The 20254-nt window shown below is 33.5% G+C and overlaps 1 protein-coding gene across 12 annotated transcripts in view; it reads left to right on the top strand.

Moving 5' to 3' along the window:
• LOC128188461 (kinesin-like protein unc-104) overlaps positions 1-19926 on the top strand; it is a 31097-nt gene extending 11171 nt beyond the window's left edge. For 2 of the 12 annotated variants that reach the window (XM_052859527.1, XM_052859529.1), the window contains 31 exons: positions 55-108; positions 912-953; positions 1704-1785; positions 1920-1992; positions 2412-2514; positions 2648-2799; positions 5378-5550; positions 6246-6389; positions 7022-7159; positions 7343-7461; positions 7603-7691; positions 7782-7887; positions 8214-8382; positions 8494-8584; positions 8706-8824; positions 8932-9027; positions 9326-9385; positions 10555-10605; positions 11171-11242; positions 11422-11579; positions 11871-11976; positions 12105-12219; positions 12334-12419; positions 12516-12619; positions 13382-13527; positions 13708-14040; positions 14122-14246; positions 14838-15081; positions 15204-15323; positions 15654-15772; positions 16105-19926. In XM_052859527.1, the coding sequence (XP_052715487.1) occupies positions 55-108; positions 912-953; positions 1704-1785; positions 1920-1992; positions 2412-2514; positions 2648-2799; positions 5378-5550; positions 6246-6389; positions 7022-7159; positions 7343-7461; positions 7603-7691; positions 7782-7887; positions 8214-8382; positions 8494-8584; positions 8706-8824; positions 8932-9027; positions 9326-9385; positions 10555-10605; positions 11171-11242; positions 11422-11579; positions 11871-11976; positions 12105-12219; positions 12334-12419; positions 12516-12619; positions 13382-13527; positions 13708-14040; positions 14122-14246; positions 14838-15081; positions 15204-15323; positions 15654-15772; positions 16105-16144 (3629 nt within the window). In that variant the 3' untranslated portion in view covers positions 16145-19926. Of the gene's footprint in view, positions 1-54; positions 109-911; positions 954-1703; positions 1786-1919; positions 1993-2411; positions 2515-2647; positions 2800-5377; positions 5551-6245; positions 6390-7021; positions 7160-7342; positions 7462-7602; positions 7692-7781; positions 7888-8213; positions 8383-8493; positions 8585-8705; positions 8825-8931; positions 9028-9325; positions 9386-9966; positions 9988-10554; positions 10606-11170; positions 11243-11421; positions 11580-11870; positions 11977-12104; positions 12220-12333; positions 12420-12515; positions 12620-13381; positions 13528-13707; positions 14041-14121; positions 14247-14837; positions 15082-15203; positions 15324-15653; positions 15773-16104 lie in introns of all 12 variants that reach the window. The other 10 variants (XM_052859532.1, XM_052859530.1, XM_052859528.1 and 7 more) reach the window with 10 other exon arrangements.
• Positions 19927-20254: the final 328 nt, after the last annotated feature.

Raw genomic sequence — 20254 nt, 5'->3', positions numbered from 1 at the left:
ATACTGTGTGTGCATTTTAAATTTTATCTTAACACTCTGGCAATTTTTTTACAGCTCGTCAAAGTAGAGCACATCTCATTGACTTTGATCAAATAGAATCTGTTGGATGTAAGTATAGCTGTCACATCATCCTGCAGTATATATCATGGCTGATTTTGCTTAAACTAATCTGCATGATTGAATTGAAAACTGTTTACAAATGAATATCAAGCTCTTCATTTAAAATGCTGTGTTTTGCTTTGTGCAGAGTGCATGAATCTAGCAGCTATAAGCATGTAACCTTTTACCAAAAATTCCAAACACCTTTCAGAATTTTCACATTCCATTTTACAAAGCAATAAATACAGTATAATTACTTCTCCAAAAGGATGCTGGTTTTTACATGTAAATAAATGATTCTGATTTGAAAGCTTTTGAGAAGAGTCTTTAATTATAACTCAGCATGGCTGACTTTGGTCATGGTCTAATGAGCTAATGGAAAAGACTTTGTAACATCCAACTGATATCTTAAAAAAAATGAATAAGAATAACAACGTTCTCTTTAAAAATCTGAGACAAAAAGCAAGCAATAAGTCTTAATCTAATAGTCTATGCCAAAGAAAACTAATTTTAATCCAGGAAAAGTGAAATTTTAAATATTTTATCACCGGTAGTAGATTATTTTTGTTCTAAAATATTTATCTATAAAAGCTTACATCTCTTTACTAATACATTTTTGTAACTTTTACGAAATATTCAACTTCAGTAATTCAAATGTTTATTAATCTCATCTGATTTATTCCATGTTTTTCCCATATTCACTCATTTTATAAAGCATGCTGAAATCCCAAAATCCTCGAATTGCAACAATTTTTGCATCATTGTTTTTTGAGTTTGCATTCTTTAGTTGCTTATTTCATTGTCTAATTTAGCAAATGAACAAGAAGATGTGAAGACAGAATCGGAACAAGAAGGTAGCTCGTTAGAATTTCATTTCATCATCACACAAGCCTGTATTCCTTACAGCACCCATACAACATTGAAGTTCATAATTGTAGCATTATATTGTGTTAAAGTAGAAACAAGCAACCATGTCAGTCAATTGAATTTGCTTACATTATTATCACTATCTTTTTAGAATTTTAATTCATTAGTATTTGCAGAAACTTTTGATCAATAAGTCATTTTTGCTATATATTTGCTTATCATGCAATTATTTACATGTATTTGGAAACCTATGTGGATTTCTTATTATACTTTAGGTTACTGGTACATTTTTCATAGGAATGATATGTAATTGAACTCTTTCTTATGTTGAAGGAAAAGCACGATGCATTATTTTGTGAGAAAACAATTCATAAATGCATTTGTTTAGTGACTAAAGCTGTAACTTAATGTGTCACATTTTGTACAGAGAGAACAAATGGCTCTGACAAACATATTTTATCATAACTGTGTTAAAAAAGAATTAAGTTTGAAATAAATACAAAGTTCATGCTCAGTGTTATCTGTTAAAAGGGTAAATTTACAAAAATAATGCTTTTATAGTACATTAACTGACATATCTGCAACTGATGCTTTTCTATGTTTGAATTGATAAATCATATACATTTAACTTCCTAGAAGAGATTGCTTAGGGTAATATCATACTAATAGTTTCCTTTTGTTTAGATAAAAGTTTATACGTGCATGAGTGAGAAGTAAAGTATGTTCTCTCTTTATAGCGGAGCCAGTAGATTGGACATTCGCACAGTTGGAGTTGTTAGAGTCTCAAGGCATAGACTTACGGAGAGATATGGAAGCTAGGTAAATTATGATATCATTTACATCAATTTATTTGTATAATTATGTCTAATATAGATTCTGATCACGTCTGATTTATTACTTTCCAGAAAAGCATAAGCAGTTTTGATTTTCAAATATTTCACTTTATTTCACAGGCTCCAAGGCTTAGAGGAACAATACAGAAAAGAAAAAGAAGAAGCGGATCAGCTTTTTGAACAACAGAGAAAGGTAATTTGGTAAATACATGTATTTAATACCGGGTAATAATAATAATTGCAAGTTTTTATATAGCGCTTTTAAAATTGGCGAACCATTTCTCAAAGCGCTTTACAATTATTACACCAGCAGACCTTAAAGCATTCCAGAGCCTTCTCAGTGCGGCAGCCGTTAAGGCGCTCACTCACATTCCGACAATATCTTTCACTGTCTATAGCCAGGTACCCATTTTACATTTGGGTGGAGTGAGGAAATACATGTAAAGTGTCTTTCCCAAGGACACAACGTCGACTTGCCGCGGCTAGGATTCGAACCCACAACCTTTCGGTCATGAGTCCTACACCTTAACCACTCGGCTACCGACGCCATATTTCTCAGACAGATTACAGGATTTAGTTAAGCATGTGGATTAATGTATTGATTTTGTACAGGATTATGAGACAAGGATCCAGAATCTGCAGGAGGAGGTGATGCGTCACTCCATGATGTCGAGCTTTGCAGCCACAGAGGAAACAATTGAAGAGGAGGAAGAAGGTATACCCATTTGTTTAATGTAATCAATTGAAACTGCCTGAAATCCAAATTACTTGCAGAGTCAAATACATGTCAATGGAACGAATTCAAAACTGCTTCAACAGTCAGATGATAAATCTACTTATTGTTGTAGAGTTTACATGGACTGAGAAGGAGAAACAGGTAGCTGCCTGGGCCTTTAGGAAGTGGAAGTACCACCAGTTTACTTCACTCAGGGATGATCTGTGGGGAAATGCTATCTTCCTCAAAGAGGCCAATGCAATAAGTGTGGAACTGAGCAAAAAGGTACACTTCAATCATTCTCTCCCAAAAACACTCTCTTTCAAATCTTTGCATATTTGTCAAGAAATCTGTACTGTCTGTTTAAATGGTATACATGTATGAGACAAAAAAAGCTTTAATCTTTGGTTTTTAGCTCACCTGAGCTGAAAGCTCAAGTGAGCTATTCTGATCACATTTTGTCCGTCGTCAGTCCTTCCATCTGTCCGTCTGTCTGTCTGTAAACTTTTTACATTTTGAACTTCTTCTCTAAAACCGCTTATCCAATTTCAACCAAATTTGGCACAAAGCATCCTTATGGGATGGCGAATATAAATTGCAGAAATAAAAGTCCGATCTGTATTCAAAGCGGAGAAAACCTTGAAACTGTAGAAAAAGGGGGGTGTATTTTTAAAAATCTTCTTCTCAAGAACTACCGAGTTCAATTCAACATAGTTTAGCATAAATTATCCTTATGGGAAGGAAAATCTAAATTGCAAAAATTAAGTGCTTATTCTGTTTCAAATCCGAGTTATTACGAAAATAATAATAAAGGAAAGGCGTGTTTCAATCAGTTTAATAGCTTTGGGCTCGGCATACGTTAAAATGGGTAGGCAAGACTTGGGGCCTGAGCAAAACAAAAGATTGGCAGGTATTAATCTGCCAATCTCATTAAAATTTCGGGATATTTGATGGACCAGTATATTTGTATTCGCTGTAAATATTGCTGCAAAATAATGCGTATTTGGAATTGCCGATTGCAGATCCGCCCCGGCTTTTATTTTGCCACGGCCCGGGTTTGCATACCCATTCCATACTTCTTGTTTAAAGCAGCCATGACATTATACGAAAAAGGATCGATCTGACTATGATGAATTTGCTTGCTATGCAACCGTTCCTTATGAAGGGAAATTTTTGAAACATGCAAAATATATTGGTGCCGATTTTGTGAAGTAAATTGAGGCTAAATATTTCAATGCGTTGACAGTTTTCACACATGACGTTGATGTTAGCTTGTTCTGATTTTCGTTTCGTTTTCATTATTTATGCTTTGTAACCTGGGAACTATCGTCTGTATTTCGTGATGTTTACGTATCAAATCAAACAGAGACTTCGGTAAATCAAACAGTTAACTGTTTACCTGCGCAAATTAAGCAAAATCTGATGTAGGGGTACTGAAATACAATTCATTCTATCGGTAATTCGGCATTATTTTTTGCGTAATGGTAGATTAATGCAATAGGTTTTGTTGAGATGCTCGGCATTTTCTCGAGTTTATTCAGTTTAAATAGAGTTTGATATCGCTGACTGAAATATGTAGGTATTTACATGTATATATATGATTTATTTCGAAAAAATAAATTGTGTTCTTTATTTGTTATACATGTAGTGCATGTTTCTTGTGTTTAATTGTTTACAATTTCTATTTAATAACCATATTTGAGTGTTAAGCTTCGAATTATAAGCAAGATACAGAGATTTGCTCACAATTCTGTTTGTACACAGATCTTAAAAGCTAAAGATTAAAAAAGTAAAAAATTTGTCAATATTTATTACGAAAATTTTCAAAGTCTGTTCTTCCAGAAACCAACTTATTGAATTGTAAACTTAACCTTTTTAGCTCACCTGAGGGTGGGGCCACAATGGGGGTCGAAGTTTAACAAATGAATATATAGAGTAAATCTTTAAAAATCTTCTTCTCAGAAACTAATCGGCCAGGAAAGCTGAAACTTGTGTGGAAGCATCCTCAGGTAGTGTAGATTCAAATTTGTGAAAATCATGACCCCTGGGGGTAGGTTTGGGCCACAATGGGAGGTCGATGTTTTACATAGGAATAAACAGAGTAAATCTTTAAAAATCTTCTTCTCAGAAACTAATCAGCCAGGAAAGCTGAAACTTGTGTGAAAGCATCCTCAGGTAGTGAAGATTCAAAGTTGTGAAAATAATGATCCCCAGGGGTAGGGTGGGGCCACAATGGGGGGGGGGTCAAAGTTTAACAAAGAAATATATAGGGTAAATCTTTAAAAATCTTCTCAGAAACTAATCAGCCAGATGATTCTTTATAATTGTTAAGACTTTGGCCCCAGGACAATTCTTTGGCCTCACGAGAAGGTTCAGAGTTTGATGTACGTTTATATCCCATATATAAACTATTGTTAGGGATCTTTTTGAGAACTGCAATACTCAACATATGATATGACTATAAAATCATCCTGTTAGAAAAGGGACTAATGATTATAAACATAAGAATACCCAGGGGAAAATGGATTTTATTTATACAGGATCTACATGAATTATTGTACATTGTCCAGATAGTTTGTATTATGACTCCATTGAGCTGATTTTATCATACCTATTGTTCCTCAGGTGAGGGATGTGGCCCATGGGCCTCTTGTTTGTGTACTTATACATTGTATATTCACAAATGTAATAAAACATGAAACAATAGCGTAGTATCTGTCAGTGACTGGGTGATCTTTGTGTTTAAATACATGTTGTTAACACTGAAGGTGGAAATTTTACTGTTACATGTATCAGAGTTTGTATATTGAAGTGCTCAATACAAAGTTCTATTTACCTGAATTTTCTATTTACCTGATTGTAGGTACAGTTCCAGTTTGTACTGCTGACCGATACTCTCTACTCCCCTCTTCCCCCAGAACTCTTCCACCCGGGGGAGAGGGATGATGATCGCCCCTTCCCCAGGACAGTGGTGGCAGTGGAGGTCCAGGACACAAAGAACGGAGCCACCCACTACTGGAGCTTGGAGAAGCTAAGGTTCGTAACTTAGATGTTAGATGTGATCATCATTGCTTGCACATAGGACTTGAATAATTTCACCACTAGGAGAGTTCTTTTAAATGGACAAAGAGGGGATATTAAAATGGATTCTTCTAAATTCTAACCAATTTTGTTAAAAACAGAATTAATATCAAAGTCAATTTCTTTATTTTGGGACATTTTTTTAAATCAATGTTTACTTTTGGATATTGTTTAGGATATTTTTTAGGTTTTTGTTTTGAGGCAAATCTTTTCGGCAAAGTTGGAAAATTGTTAAATTTTTATTGTTTCTTGTCCTGTAAATTCTGTAGTGTCATAATTGTAGTATCATCATCTTGTAGTGGGAAATTGCATGTGCAAATTCTAAATTAGCTGTAGTGCATCAGGTAGATCAAAAATCTCCTAAGTAAAATAAAGTGTTATGAATTTTGTCCAGTCACAGAATTGAGATGTATACCAGTCTTGGCTTATGGTATAACACACCTCATCATTTTGCATGAGTTCCAACTTTGTCAAAATGAGATGCGTATGGGCTAGATCAAATATAATCTGAATTTCTTTCCCTCAAAAATGAAATGATAGAAATCTGATTTTCCTGTTCAATTTTTCATGAACTCTATACATCTGGCTTGGTGGTTATCTTTTTTTCTGTTGCTGTTTAAAGGGGGATAACTGTGTGAGTTTGATTTTAGACACAGGTTGGAGCTCATGCGAGATATTTACAATGAGGATCAGTCGCCCGGCACACCAGAGGCCAAACAGAATTTCTTCCAATGTCTAGCAGGCTGTGGGCCGTCACAAAACTACTTTAACTTCATTAACCTCATTCCCTCCAGGTTAGGTCCTGGATGTTGTCCTTTCTCCTGCTTTACACTTCTGTTCCTCTGCATCATCTCTCGCACTCTTAGTTTGGTCTTACTTTTTGTTTTGTATAGCAAGAGTTGACATTATCATATATGAACAGCTTCTTGTTATCTGTATATGAACCACAATATTGGATTTTTCTTTTGAAGTACATGTACATGTTCAATATTGAATTTTTTTTTTCAAAGTATTTTTTCCCCTCTTAGTATGGTGTTGTGTGAATGATTTTGTTTATTTTCATATCTCTTGTTCATAGGTTTTCATATAACTGTTTTATATATTTTCATTACATTGAATTCCAATATATATATATATATATATTTTTTACATGGTATATAATTCACTAATAAATATGGTGATGTTTATTGAATGATGATTTGGCTATGTTTTGGCAAAGTGCCTACTGGTGAACACAAAATTTGTTTAGGATTTTTCTTACCACATGTTTTTGAAAAAAAAAATTAAAGTCAAAAAGTTTATATTTTCAATTTCACAATGCATTCTTTGATTTTTCTGGAACCAATTGCAAAAGATAACATTTCAGCATTGTTAAGAGTTGCCTTATTTAAAAAAAAAAAAATCCATGACCTTTATGCTTTTACAGACAAAGACTTGAGTTGATGAGACAGATGTACCACAATGAAGCAGAGTTATCTCCCACTTCACCAGAGCCCAACATTGACTCAATGAGTGGAGGAGATCCATTCTACGACCGATTCCCCTGGTTCAGGCTGGTTGGGAGGTAAGCAATGCCAGTACGAATTGGTAGAGAGGACAGGGCTAGAATGTTAACTATCAGTATTATAGTTGGATGCCATTTACGGCTATTTGACTGCTTACCAGGTTCATTGTGTACATGTACCAGCTTACTGGGTTTTTGGTCTTTATGTGTGATAACTGTGTAAAAATGTATTTTTTTTAAAAGAGCTTTTGTGTACCTGAGTAACCTGTACTACCCTGTACCATTGGTGCATCGCGTGACAATTGTTAGTGAGAAGGGAGAGGTCAAAGGTTACCTCAGGGTGGCTGTGCAGGCAATAACAGGTTAGTTAACCAAACCCGACAATTCATATACATGTTTTGTACATGTGCTGTCTCAGATAACTTTGTTCTTTAAAATTTCTGTTTTGTAATCTCAATATCTAATGTATAACCAATGTTTTTGTCCATTATGTTCCTCTGTAGAGAAAGAAGAAGCCCCAGATTACACTCCAGGAATCAGACAGTCTGGAAATGCCAAAATTTCTTTCAGTGACAATGATTATTTTAAAAGAGTAAGTATTATATTTGAGCCTTAATTCTTAGTACATGAAACATTTCAAAGAAGAACTGGTTTCACTTTAGAGTTCATTTTTTTGTTGCAGAAACAGCAATTCAGTGACTTGTCCTCACAAACGGCGCCCTCTACTGAGAACCTGCGATATGTGGAGGGTGAAGGTCAAAGTCCAGACAACTCTATCAATACTTCTGGTGACTCTTTTTCATAGATTTTAACAATTTTCTCTCTTTTATTATCTTTTATAGTAATTTACATTGTATAGTTATACATATTTACACTGTATACAGGGAATTATTGGTGTTCGTTTTATTTTCGCCCTTGTTATCAATGTACGAATCAAAGAATGGCGGAATTCCTATATCTCAAATTATCTCTCTTCAAACACGACTTTGTCAGAGCAAATTAAAGAAGGGGCAAGTGAAGAAGGGCGGAAATAACACAGGGCTAAAATAATTATGTATACAGTATATATAAGCTTAGATATTTTTGATAACTATCATTTGATTTACCTGTACAGAGCCATATATTTGTGAGACGAAGACCAAAGCAGTGGATCTCTTCCCCGACATTGATGAGAAGGAACTCCCCAGTCACCTCAAAGTGGACTCGCAATTCCAGTTCAGGGTCACCATCCTAGAGGCTTCTGGGATAGCTTCTGAATATGCCGACATCTTCTGTCAATTCAAGTATGCTCTATTTGACAGAGTAATGGAAAACAAATGCCCATTACTTGTATGAAAAAATACATTTACAGGTTATTTTAATGCACTGATGAATTTATATTTTCTTGCTTCCAGCTTCTTACATAGACATGATGAGGCATTCTCTACTGAACCCTTGAAAAATGGTGGAAAGAGCCATCCTCTTGGATTTTACCATGTACAGAATGTAAGACTTGTGCTATATTTTTCGCTTCATAGTATACCATTGGTATATTCATTGTCTTTATTCTGATACTAATTTTCTTATCAACATTTATGTAAAAGATGGCTACAACTTCTTTTTATAGTTCACTGTGTCAGTGTCTAAGTCATTCATAGACTACATCAAAACACAGCCACTTGTGTTTGAAGTGTTTGGACACTATCAACAGCATCCATTACATGAACAGGCCAGAGAAATCCCTTAGTATGTAATTTATCCTTATCTTGGTTTTTATGCACTTAACTGTTTTAAAATTTGAAACAGAAATTTTTTTTCGAATGAGGTGAAATTTTTACCTGTCATTTTAACAGCAATGTCCGACCCAGACCGAAGCGTAATTTTCCTCCCATGATTCCAGTGTCTAAACCAGTCCCCTCTCCAAAGTACGGAGTGCTCAGTCCACCAAGGTATGTAATAATCAAATTACTCTGTAATATATTCTTGATAAGTGAAACTAGAGATAAGCATGTACAAATTAAGAGAAATTTTTGACATCAGAGACATTATTTGAATCATTAAAAAGTATAATATAATGTTTCAGCTACTGGTATTTAAGACCAGCCATATTTAATTTCTTTTGCTCCTAAGTTTGAAATTATCATATTTTGTAATAACTCAACAAAGCAGATTTTCGTTTTCATTTTGTTCAGATTTAAGTCTGTATCTCGCTATTTTTTGTTTACACATCTATGTTGTGTGCTACAGAGTAAAAAAGTCACAAAAACATGATTTGCTAATTGAAGTAAAGAAAGCAAACAAAGAAGGGTAAGATCATGCAGACTAGAGCTAGAATGGGATGATGGAAACTAATCACATTAATTTCATAGCCAGCCTTGTATACTTGAGTATTCAAATTCAAAAATGAAACTGTATTTCCTGCATCCTGAAGAAATATTGATAAAAGAATATCTTTTTCATAAACGAAATTCGGTATCTATTGAATTGAAATAATGTAAGGCAATGAAAGAATTTGACTCGAGTATATAATGAGGTTTTTGTTACTTTAAGCTTTTATCTTCTACTTTATTCTCTGGTTTCCTGCTTTTTAAAACATTCTCTCTTTGGATTAATTTCCTGCTAACAAGTTTCATTATCATCATCACAGCTTGCAATTAACAAAGAATTTGCTTACTTAAACACAGTATGCATTTTTAATAAATTCGGGAGCTTGATCCAATTCCCTGTGCAATGTGTTAATACATTTAGCAAGTAAACAATGAATTAATATTGAAAAATCATACCATTTAGGTAATTAAAAATGTATGATACCAGTATATTTATCATGGAATTCCAAATTTGTATAACCCATGGTGCCTTTGTTTACATGCCTTTCTCATTATGGACAGTAGGAAGAGATACAAGTATTGGTAGGTTATCCGCCACATTCGCTGCTTACATTAAGCTTATTCAGCATTGATATTTTTCATTGCTGCAGAATTTTTTCAGCTATTTGTTTTTGGCTTTTCACAGTTTTGAGAATAAAAAGATATTTCATTAAATAAGCATTATCATTTGCTTGAAAAATTGTTTTGAAATTGTTCAAATGTTATTTATAATGAATATCATTTTTGATGCTTAAGTTTGTGAGGAAAGGCATGTAAACTGAAATTTAGACAAGACCTATTGCACAATGTAAACATTTAATTTGTTAATATTTCATTGACAGTAATTAAAAACATACATATCAATATTTTATTTGCTAAAAATATTCATAATTATCATCTTTACCCTTAAATTCTTTGCACATACAAAGTGTAAAAAATAGTTCTTGACTTTAACTTGTTCATGTTTGATATGATGTATTGCTTTTCATATCCATAAAGAAACTTACTGAGTTCTCTTTCTTGGTTTCTGATAACAATATGTCTGCTAACTTGTGCTTGAGCCGGTTTGCATGCACTGGATTTGTACACGGTTCCCTCTGTTTGGTTTAGGTTTTACGATTCTGGTCGCAGTCTGGAGTCCCCACTTTCTCCTGGTTCGAAGTAGGTATTGCCACCAAAGGTGACCGTAGATGTTGTACCTCCTTCAAACCTCTACCAATCTTTACCTTAGATTTTAGCTTTACTGCACTATGGGCCAAAAGTGTATCACTTTTTAAAACTTTTAATATGTTTTGTTTTCAAGAAAATGTAGGGAATTTTTGTCATTAGACTTTTCCAAAGACAAGTCTTTAAATTTTGTATTTAACTTTTCTCTGTTATTCTTTACTTTTGGATATTCATTGTGATAAGTGAATACATGTGTCTGTCACCATACCTTCACACAAATAATGTGATTAGAAAATAGCAACTCTAAACACCTCACAACTTTTTTTTCCATCATCATTATCTTAATTTTTTATATCTTAACTAATACACCATTAAAAACCACAGCACTTCACATCATGCAGCTTTTGAATGTTTTATTGCATTGATTTTTCACTTTTATTCTTTTTAACTAACTTTTCAAAAAAATTTGAGACATATACATACATTTACATTTACCTATGAAGTTCCTGCGGTTGGTACAGTATGAGATGATTAAATCTGATATATCTTCCCTTTGCAGCTGTAGTCACATACATTCCAGATTTGACCTGCTTGTTTGGTTTGAGATCTGTGAGCTAGCACCCAATGGAGAGTAAGTAAAAAACACACATTTCAATGCACTTCTCATTCTCAACACACAGCATCAAAGGACATTGATTCCAAATTTAACCCTCACAATTCTACAGTGATACTTTCTGTACCTCCTGACCTGCCTCTTTTTACATAGATTGTTTTGCAATGTTACGTAACCCTCTGTTCCATTGTTTGTAGGTACGTTCCCTGTGTGGTGGACCACAGTGACAACCAGCCCTGTGCTGGGCTGTTCATGCTCCACCAAGGAATACAGAGGAGGCTAGCCATCACCATCATGCAGGAACAGAGTCCAGAAATAGACCTCATCTGGAAGGATGTGAAGGAACTGGTTGTTGGTAGGTACCAGGACATGTACTTTATATTCAGGTCTCTCTCATTCTAGTTTTATTTCTGTTGATAAAAGGTCTCAAGTCCCTTTATATCTTGTTAAACAGTCAGGAATTTTGAAAATTGGGTGATAAATTGTATGATATTGAAAAGTACATGTATGATATTGAAATGCAGTTGATGGTTGTTTAGTCATTTTATATCAGTGGGTCTGAAATAATATACCGGTAATGCAAATGTGTACAGTGGAACATGAAAATTACACAGTCATATAATTGCATATTCTTTGCACCCGATAGGTCGTATTCGCACCACACCAGAATACCATGAAGTAGACAACGAGACTTCTGTGCTGTCACTCAATCTTTTCCCCGCCTCCTACATTCAATACCCAGGAGATGACAGGTGATTACACTTATGAAATGCCACAATTCAGCAGCAAAACTAAGTTGTAATATGCTGTTCAGTATTAACATGTATACATGTTTTAATCTATTAACTGCAGCATGAGGTTTTGGGATTTTTTTTTCCAGAATTTACTTTCGCTTTGAGGCGGCCTGGGATAGTTCCTTACATAATTCCCATCTGCTGAACAAAGTCACTGCCTCTGGTGACAGGATTTATATGACGCTTTCAGCCTACATTGAGGTAGGAAGATGGAAACGGGGTTATTTTTCTTTAAAAGTAAATATCTAATTTGTGTTACACATAATTTCTATAAGAGTATGTACCGGTAATATTGAATCTGTTGTACTCTTTTAGGTGGAAAACTGCCAACAGCCTGCTTGTATCACCAAAGATTTAAGTATTGTTATTCATTCAAGAGACACCAAAATTTCTACCTCAAGGTATGAAAATGTGATGTTCAAATGATAAAAAACTATCATACTATGTAAATGATTTTATCCTGCAAAGAGCATAATATGTGTGTGATATTTCTGTAGAACCTTGAGGAACTTCTTTGGAGGGAGTAAGTCTCTGGACGGTAACCGTGTGAGTGGGATCTACGAGCTGTTCCTGCGGCGGGCCTCAGAATCAGGTAGTCCAGGTATCTGTGTACCCCACCACACCTGTCCTTGTCAGTGTGTACTGCACTTCTCACCTTGTGTTATTGAACCTACTGTAAGACTATGATATTTTGGGTTTTGAATTTCTGCTATTGTATTTTTGGTGTGAAAATACATGTTTAAGAAAAAAAAGTATTGTTACCTGAGTGTATGTTCACCTGTAATCATCTACAAGTACAGTTGAACTTCGCTATCTCAAACACTGATATCTCGAATACAATAGATATGTCAAAGTGATTTGTAAGTCTCAACCACTTATTTTTTAACTATTTTATCCTCGATATCTTGAATACTCGGATATCTCTGAGTTTTTAACCAATCCCATCTAGTTCGAGATAACGAAGTTTGACTGTATATTGCAATTAATAATTAAAAAAAAAAATACTCACCTGTTTTCCTAGACAATGTATTGTACTATATTATGTCTTCTTGTCTATTGCACCAATAGAAATTCATATGCTGTATAAACTAAGGAATGAAAATAACATCTATCCAGAATATTTAAGTACAGTTTATAGTATGTAGGTTGTGGAAGATTTTGAAAGGCATTTAATGTGAATTTTGATATGCAATTAGATCATTAAAGTATTAGTAGTAACTTTATCCAGCCACATATATAAGTTGAAAGCAGTACATACATGTATAACAATTTAAAGTGTACATATTCATGTATCTTTGTCATGTATTGCTGATGTTATGAAAAACATGAATTTACTGCATATATCGACATGAATTGTCAACAGGTGCCCAGAGAAGACAGAGGCGAGTGTTAGACACCTCCTCCACCTACGTCAGGGGCGAGGAGAACCTCAATGGATGGAGACCGAGGGGTGACTCTCTGATATTTGACCATCAGTGGGAGCTAGAGAAACTCACTAGGCTAGAAATGGTGGGTGCTTTGCAAATATTTATAACATGTATATGTTATATGCACAGATTTTGTCTATGATTATATAACAGTGTTTCCTGGATATCCCCTTTCTTGATAAGTCTAAAACAAAATGTTTTCAGTGTTCATGAAGATGTTGAATGGTAATAATTGCAGGATATTGACTGTATATTTGAACAGGTTGAGAAATCACGTCATGTATTACTTTTGAGAGAGAAACTTGCTGAACAGAACAAGACTCAAGAATTGAGTAAACTAGATAAGGAGGCCTCTAATAAGTCCAAGAAAGCCAAGCATGACCAGGAGAAAGAAGAGATTCTGAACAAATCGGACATTTCAGAAGACAAATCAGTGGAGAAGTGGGAAAAAGATGATGCAACAGAGAAGTACGAGAGACAGGGTCATGGTGTGTACAACTTCACAACAGATGGAAGCCGGGAGCAAGAGCTGACTGCCAAATGTCTGCGATACATCTTACAGGGGAAATCTCTGCTGAGTCCACCAACTCCCAAGGTTTGTGTCTTTTTTGTTTTTGTTTGTGTGGTATGTATTGAGGAAAACAACTTTTGAAATAAATGTGTTTTATTTTTTCAGCTTCTTAGCCAGATGACTGAGTCGATGGCCAGTAACACCACCACTGACAGCGAGGCTGATCTGATCCCTAGTGACCAGTCCATGTTGTCCAGCATCGCCAGTTCTTCTGCTTCAGATTTATGCAGGTTTGTCACAATGTTCTATTCACAGTGTCTGTGAGGTTTGTTGTTCTAGAAAGCACATGCCGATAAAAAAAAGAATAAGTCGTAGATCATAGAAATCATATTGCAAGTCTTTTTCAATTGCTTATTGTTTATTTTTAATCTAGATCAGATTAAGGTTTGTTCCTCAACTGTAATCAGAATTATTTATATGCAGTATTGGATTTACAGTACCTGGTACATGTACCTATTAACTTGTATTCAAGAGCAACATTTTAATCAGTTTTACCAGTTAATGACATATTATACCAAGGATATATTGTATAAAAAGCTGTTTTTCTTATTTATGCAACATTTATAATTAAAATGATAAAAAAATTACTACACATTTATTACAAAGAAACACTAGTGAAAATATTTTTAAAATGCTGTGTATTATTCCTTTTAATCTTTCCCAGATATTGATATATTCAAGTGAATTCATTCCAGATTGAATGTTCATGTACTAGTATAAATCAAGATTTTGTATTCTTAAGCATACCGTACATTGAGCTATTTGGTTAGGTATATTCAGATTTTCAACCTCTATTACATCTTTTCTTTTGTATTATACAGACATGCCAACAACCCACCCCCAAATATCACAGTCTCCAAGTCTTGTGACAGTCTGATGTCCAATTCTACGTCAGAAGTGTGTGATCGCAAGTTCTCCCTGCCAATCAAACCCAACACCACAGACTTGGACGACGACAATTACATTCCATTGGTGGATGAAGTGAGGGTCAGCCCTGTAGTGTCCAGGAAAGGCTATCTCAACTTCCTGGAAGAAAAACATACTGGCTGGGTCAAGAAATATGTGGTAGGTTGATGATCTTGTCATGCATTTTAATTTTCTGTTAATTTCCTAATGTAATGTTTTCACGTCTTGGGTTTACAGAATTATTAACAGTAAATACATTGTCTACATGACTGTTCATTTAGATTGTACGCAGACCATACATTTACATCTACAATTCTGAAAAAGATCCTGTGGAGAGAGCCATCATTAACTTGGCTACAGCCCAGATAGAGTACAGTGAGGATCAACAGTCACTGCTGAAGGTAAGACTTCCTGCCCATACTGGTGGTCAGACAACTTGCTTATTCTGATGGTCAGGCTACTTGCCTATATACCGGTATTCTTGTGGTCAGACTTCTTGCCTATTTTTGTAGTATAACTACTTGCCTATTTTTGTGGTAAGACTACTTGCCTACTTATATGGTAAGACTACTTGCTTATATAAGTAAGACCTTTTGGTTGTACTTACTGTTAGTAAGACCATTTGGCTGTTCTTACAGTAAGACATGTACCATATGTGTTCTACTGAACCTTTGAAAATGTATGTAATACTTTATATACTTATAATCTGCATCATGACCACTACGTTTCAGGTCAGGAACACTTTTTCTGTGCTGACAAAACACCGAGGATTTCTGATGCAGACCCTGGATGATAAAGATTTCCACGACTGGCTGTATGCTCTAAATCCTCTTCTGGCAGGCCAGATAAGGTCTGTTAATTTTATACAACATTATATTACAAGTGCATATAATAAGCAATAGACATGCCCACCAAAGTTTTAAAGTAGCTCAACTTGGTTCTCGGATCAAATCCCTTATAAGAAAAAAAAGTGTGTAAATGTTTGATCAGTCTTAGGACTTGAAGCTGAGTATTGATTTGAGGAAATTTGGTGATGGTGGGGCCAGATTATATAACGATGAAGTTCAGAATAAAAAACTATTAACTAAAATTTGAAAAATACAGTCACCCATTTTCCACATTGCAACTTTCATGTTAAGTTTTTTATTATTCATCAATTATATCATTCTGTATTATTTGCAGGTCTACTTTGTCCAGAAGAAAACTGCCCATGAATATATGAAAGAACAAAAGAAACAAAAACAAAAAAATAATTGTGATGTGCTTAAATATTCATCTCACCCACCAAACCATAGAAGGAAGTACATGTATAAAGTAGATCTGATAGGAGGAGATAACTTATTCCTACCATTATCTGTGTGTTTATCCTATTTGTTTTTGTCCAGTCTGATGTACCAGATCTTCTGATGTGTTTGTGATTCCAGTGGACGGAGAGATTTGTTAGCGGAGTGTTGACAGCACTTTTGTGATATGAACAAGGATCTTTGTTACTTGTATTGATCATCTGTTTTGTTGTCGATGGTGTTATAACCGTGTGTATAGACTCATAGCTCATGAGATATGTGTATATTGTTATCATTATATTCTCATTCCATGTGAACTCTCTGTTTCCCAATGTGTTAGAGACTCTCACCGATTATTTCACTCTGGGACTTACAGTCTTCAAAAACTGGCTAAGGTTTTGTGTGATTATTTTCAAAAATGTGAAACTGCTTAAAAAGCAATGGAGAGTTTAAATTGTCATCTGCAGAGGACTTTTGCCAGTAAATGGTTCTGTGTTTATCATTCCATGTGTTGTAACAAAAAATGAAAAATATTGTTACACTTCAATGTTAATTCTAGAGAAACATACTAGTGAATGATTAACATGTATTGGAGGAAATAACTGGTTATTTTGATCTACGGTAGTATTTGGTGGTAAGTTTTGTGCCAAGATGTCTCCTATTATTAAATAGTAAGTGTTGCAGATCATTGAGTTTTGCAACATAACATGTAATGAACTTGAGTGGTCATGTAATTTTCTAGTCAAAAAGGTTTTTTGTGTGTTCACTAAAACATGATTGAATTCAAACTATAGAAATCTGAACTTTTCTTTCTTCCTATTCATATATTAAATGTTGTTAGTAATTGTAACACTCAAATAATGCATAAAACAATGCATAAAAAATGTCATCTACAAAGTTTGTATTGGGTATTAAACTAACAAAATGAGCAGGTGCTTTTAACACAGCAAATTTGAAATCATCCATTGACTTATTAAATTTTTTGCTGTTTAAATTTGTTAATATATATACCCTATGTCATTATGAAATGGATAACAACATTTAGAGTCAGCAATGTTGCCATGTCTTACATACAATGTAGCTTTTTTCACACAAATGATATTTATTCATGTAGATTGTACATGTATTAATCTATTATTTGTAGGACATATACTAATGTATCATAGTTTCCAAATCTTCAACTCCCACTGATAATTGCCAAATGTATGAAGTCATTTCTTATCAGGGTGGTTATTTTAGATAGAAATTACCTGGTTTTTAGCTGGGAAATTGTTTTTTTATTACTGAATTGTTGGTATATAAGCTGGTTGTATTGGATACTTGTGTCTGTGTTGGCACTGATAACTCCTTCAATATACAACTTAAGATCGAAAAATTCCCCAAAGTGTGATGGGGTAGCCACCCTAATATGAACTTAATTTTCAGCATACTAAATGGCGAATTACTGGATTTTTTCTGTAGGACTTTGAGGACTTTGTAAATTACTCTTTCTGAACCATGTAGTGGTTACCGGTATGTAGTATTTTTGCAATAGAGCACTTACTGACTCAAAACTTTCTGGAGTGCATCATATCATGTCATAGTTGTGAAATTCTTTGTTGATTTAATTTTATGTTTTTATATACATTTAATTTATACCATTATTTATTTGTGCAATATTACCATTCAGGTATGTTATACATTATGTTTTTTTATACTTTATTTTTCATTTGAACTTAAACAAATGAAAGGATTTAGAACAAACAGGATAAGATATTGTTTGACAATTTATCATTGAGGATTTTAACCTCAAACTTATGCACAAAGCAATCTGTTGGAATTAATGTAAACACCTGTTGTTAAAGGTACCAATGCATGTTGATCTAGAAAAAAGAGAATAACAAGGGTAATGAATATAAATAAATCCTTTTTCAATATCAGTAAATAACAACATTGCAGGGTGCAGAATGTTGCTTCTAGAAAAAAACAAATGAACATTCCAGTATAGATAATAAGAATTCCAATTATTTTTTTATGATAAACTGTTTGATACTTAGAACCCCTATATTGAAATCACCCTCAAACTAATAATGTGGTGGATTTTAATTTCCATGTTTGTTGATGAGCATATTTACAGAATTGGTCAATGTTGTTTCAATTGCATTCAATTCCAAATATTTTTTCACAGTTATTACTCTTAAATTGATTCTTTGCCATCAAAATTGACTGCATCATAAAGGCAGGTAGGGGTTAATCCTTGAGATAAAACATGCACTTGTACTTATGAAATGAAATCCTGAGATTTTTAAGCTTGGTTATTTCAAAAATCATTTTATGCACACTTTTGTTCTTACAAAAAATATTGAAAATAATTTTTATCATTGTACATGTAGCATAAGGTACTTATTTTGTTAGACTTTAAATAAAACAGAAATATTGGGATACAAAATACTCCTCTAAAATATTTTTTTTAGAAATATTTGGATAGGATTAGGATACAAAAGATTCCTAAAAATGCTGAAATGTGAAATTATTTTTTAAAATGTTTAACCTTTTCTTGCTCATTGGAATGGCTGTGTATGTTTTGTTGTTTTGGGTTTGTTTTTTTTCTACAAAAAGAAAGTTAAGGATTCAAGCCAATTCCTGTTTGCGCATCATGCAGATATATAGTATGGATCAGTGATAATTGAATCTGTTGATCAGTTGGAAATGTGACAATCTCCAAGTTCTATGGAGGAGTTATAGTCCAGTCTGTTCAGTGAGTGACCACTGTATTAGATAGGTGCCATGCATTTGTTTTATAGGAATGATTTAAATGTGTGTTTTGTACTCATTTTCATCCAATTTTTAAAGAAAACAATATAAAGAAAATGTTGTTGAAAGTTCAAAAATCCAAGCACAAACCCAAATGTTGCCCAAGTGTTGTGTTAATTTATATTCTAAGATATCCCACCTATAAGAAGTATGTGAATATCAATGATATATGGAAGTACATGTACAATGTTAGTTATAATGTATAGAACTTATCATGATTTCAGGTTATATTATTTCAATGGTGCATTTAAAGGAGAAAAAAGATTGGTTCAAATATGAACCTTCTTTTTTAAATCATATTATAAATGACACAAACATTCCCATTTGGTTTTTAAAATACTTTACATATAAAGGCAAGTTGAAAGTTTTCGAAAGTCTACATGCATTGGTAAAAAAAAAATGTCTTAAATTAATAGAAATGAATCCAAATACATAATTAACATCTAATTGTTTTATCTTGTATGTGAATTTATGGGTTTCATAAAAAAAATGTTTTAGTTGGAACTTGTCCAAATTCAGTAAACTTAGGCATTAACTGTACTTTTTCTTTACAATATAGATTTTAATTAATTAAATGAAATTCAAATGCTATGAATCTAAATCTGGTAGAAATTATGATTTTCTTGTAATGAAAAGTTTGCATTATAGATTTCTTTGCTGTCTTAGATATTTTATGGAAAATTTCTTGTGTTTGGTTTATAAAATGAATTCCTCTCAGAATGAAATCTTATCATTACACTTGTATTTGATCTATATCTATTAATTATGATATATCCAGTTGCCACCATGAATTTACTGTTAAAATGAATTCATTGCATTTTTCAATGTAGTAACAAAGTGATCTACAGTGTTTGCAAATGAAATTCAACTCTGTGAATTATGCTTTAATTTTGTTATGCTTATTGCAGTAATAAAAGACATAAATTCATATATGTGTTGATTGATTTTTTAAAACTTTAAGTTTTTAATTAAGAAGGAATTGAGTCTTGGTATTTTTATTGTTGCTGTTAAAATAAAATAATTAAACTTTCAAGCTACATTTGCACCCCTTTCCAAAGTAAGATTACATAACCATGAAGTTTAATTTAAATCCTGGGTTTGAATTTTATATGAAACAATTAATTGTTTTGTAAGAAGCAACGAAATGGAAGGAATAAAAATTAAAATGCTGAAATTACACAAAACTGCTTTTTTGAAGTTATAACATGACATGCTTCTGTACATGGAAAGTTGAATCCATGGTCAATATTAAAATG

This window comes from Crassostrea angulata, chromosome 6, assembly GCF_025612915.1.
Source record: "Crassostrea angulata isolate pt1a10 chromosome 6, ASM2561291v2, whole genome shotgun sequence".
NCBI lineage: Eukaryota > Metazoa > Mollusca > Bivalvia > Ostreida > Ostreidae > Magallana > Magallana angulata.
This window is presented reverse-complemented; position numbering and strand designations above follow the sequence as displayed.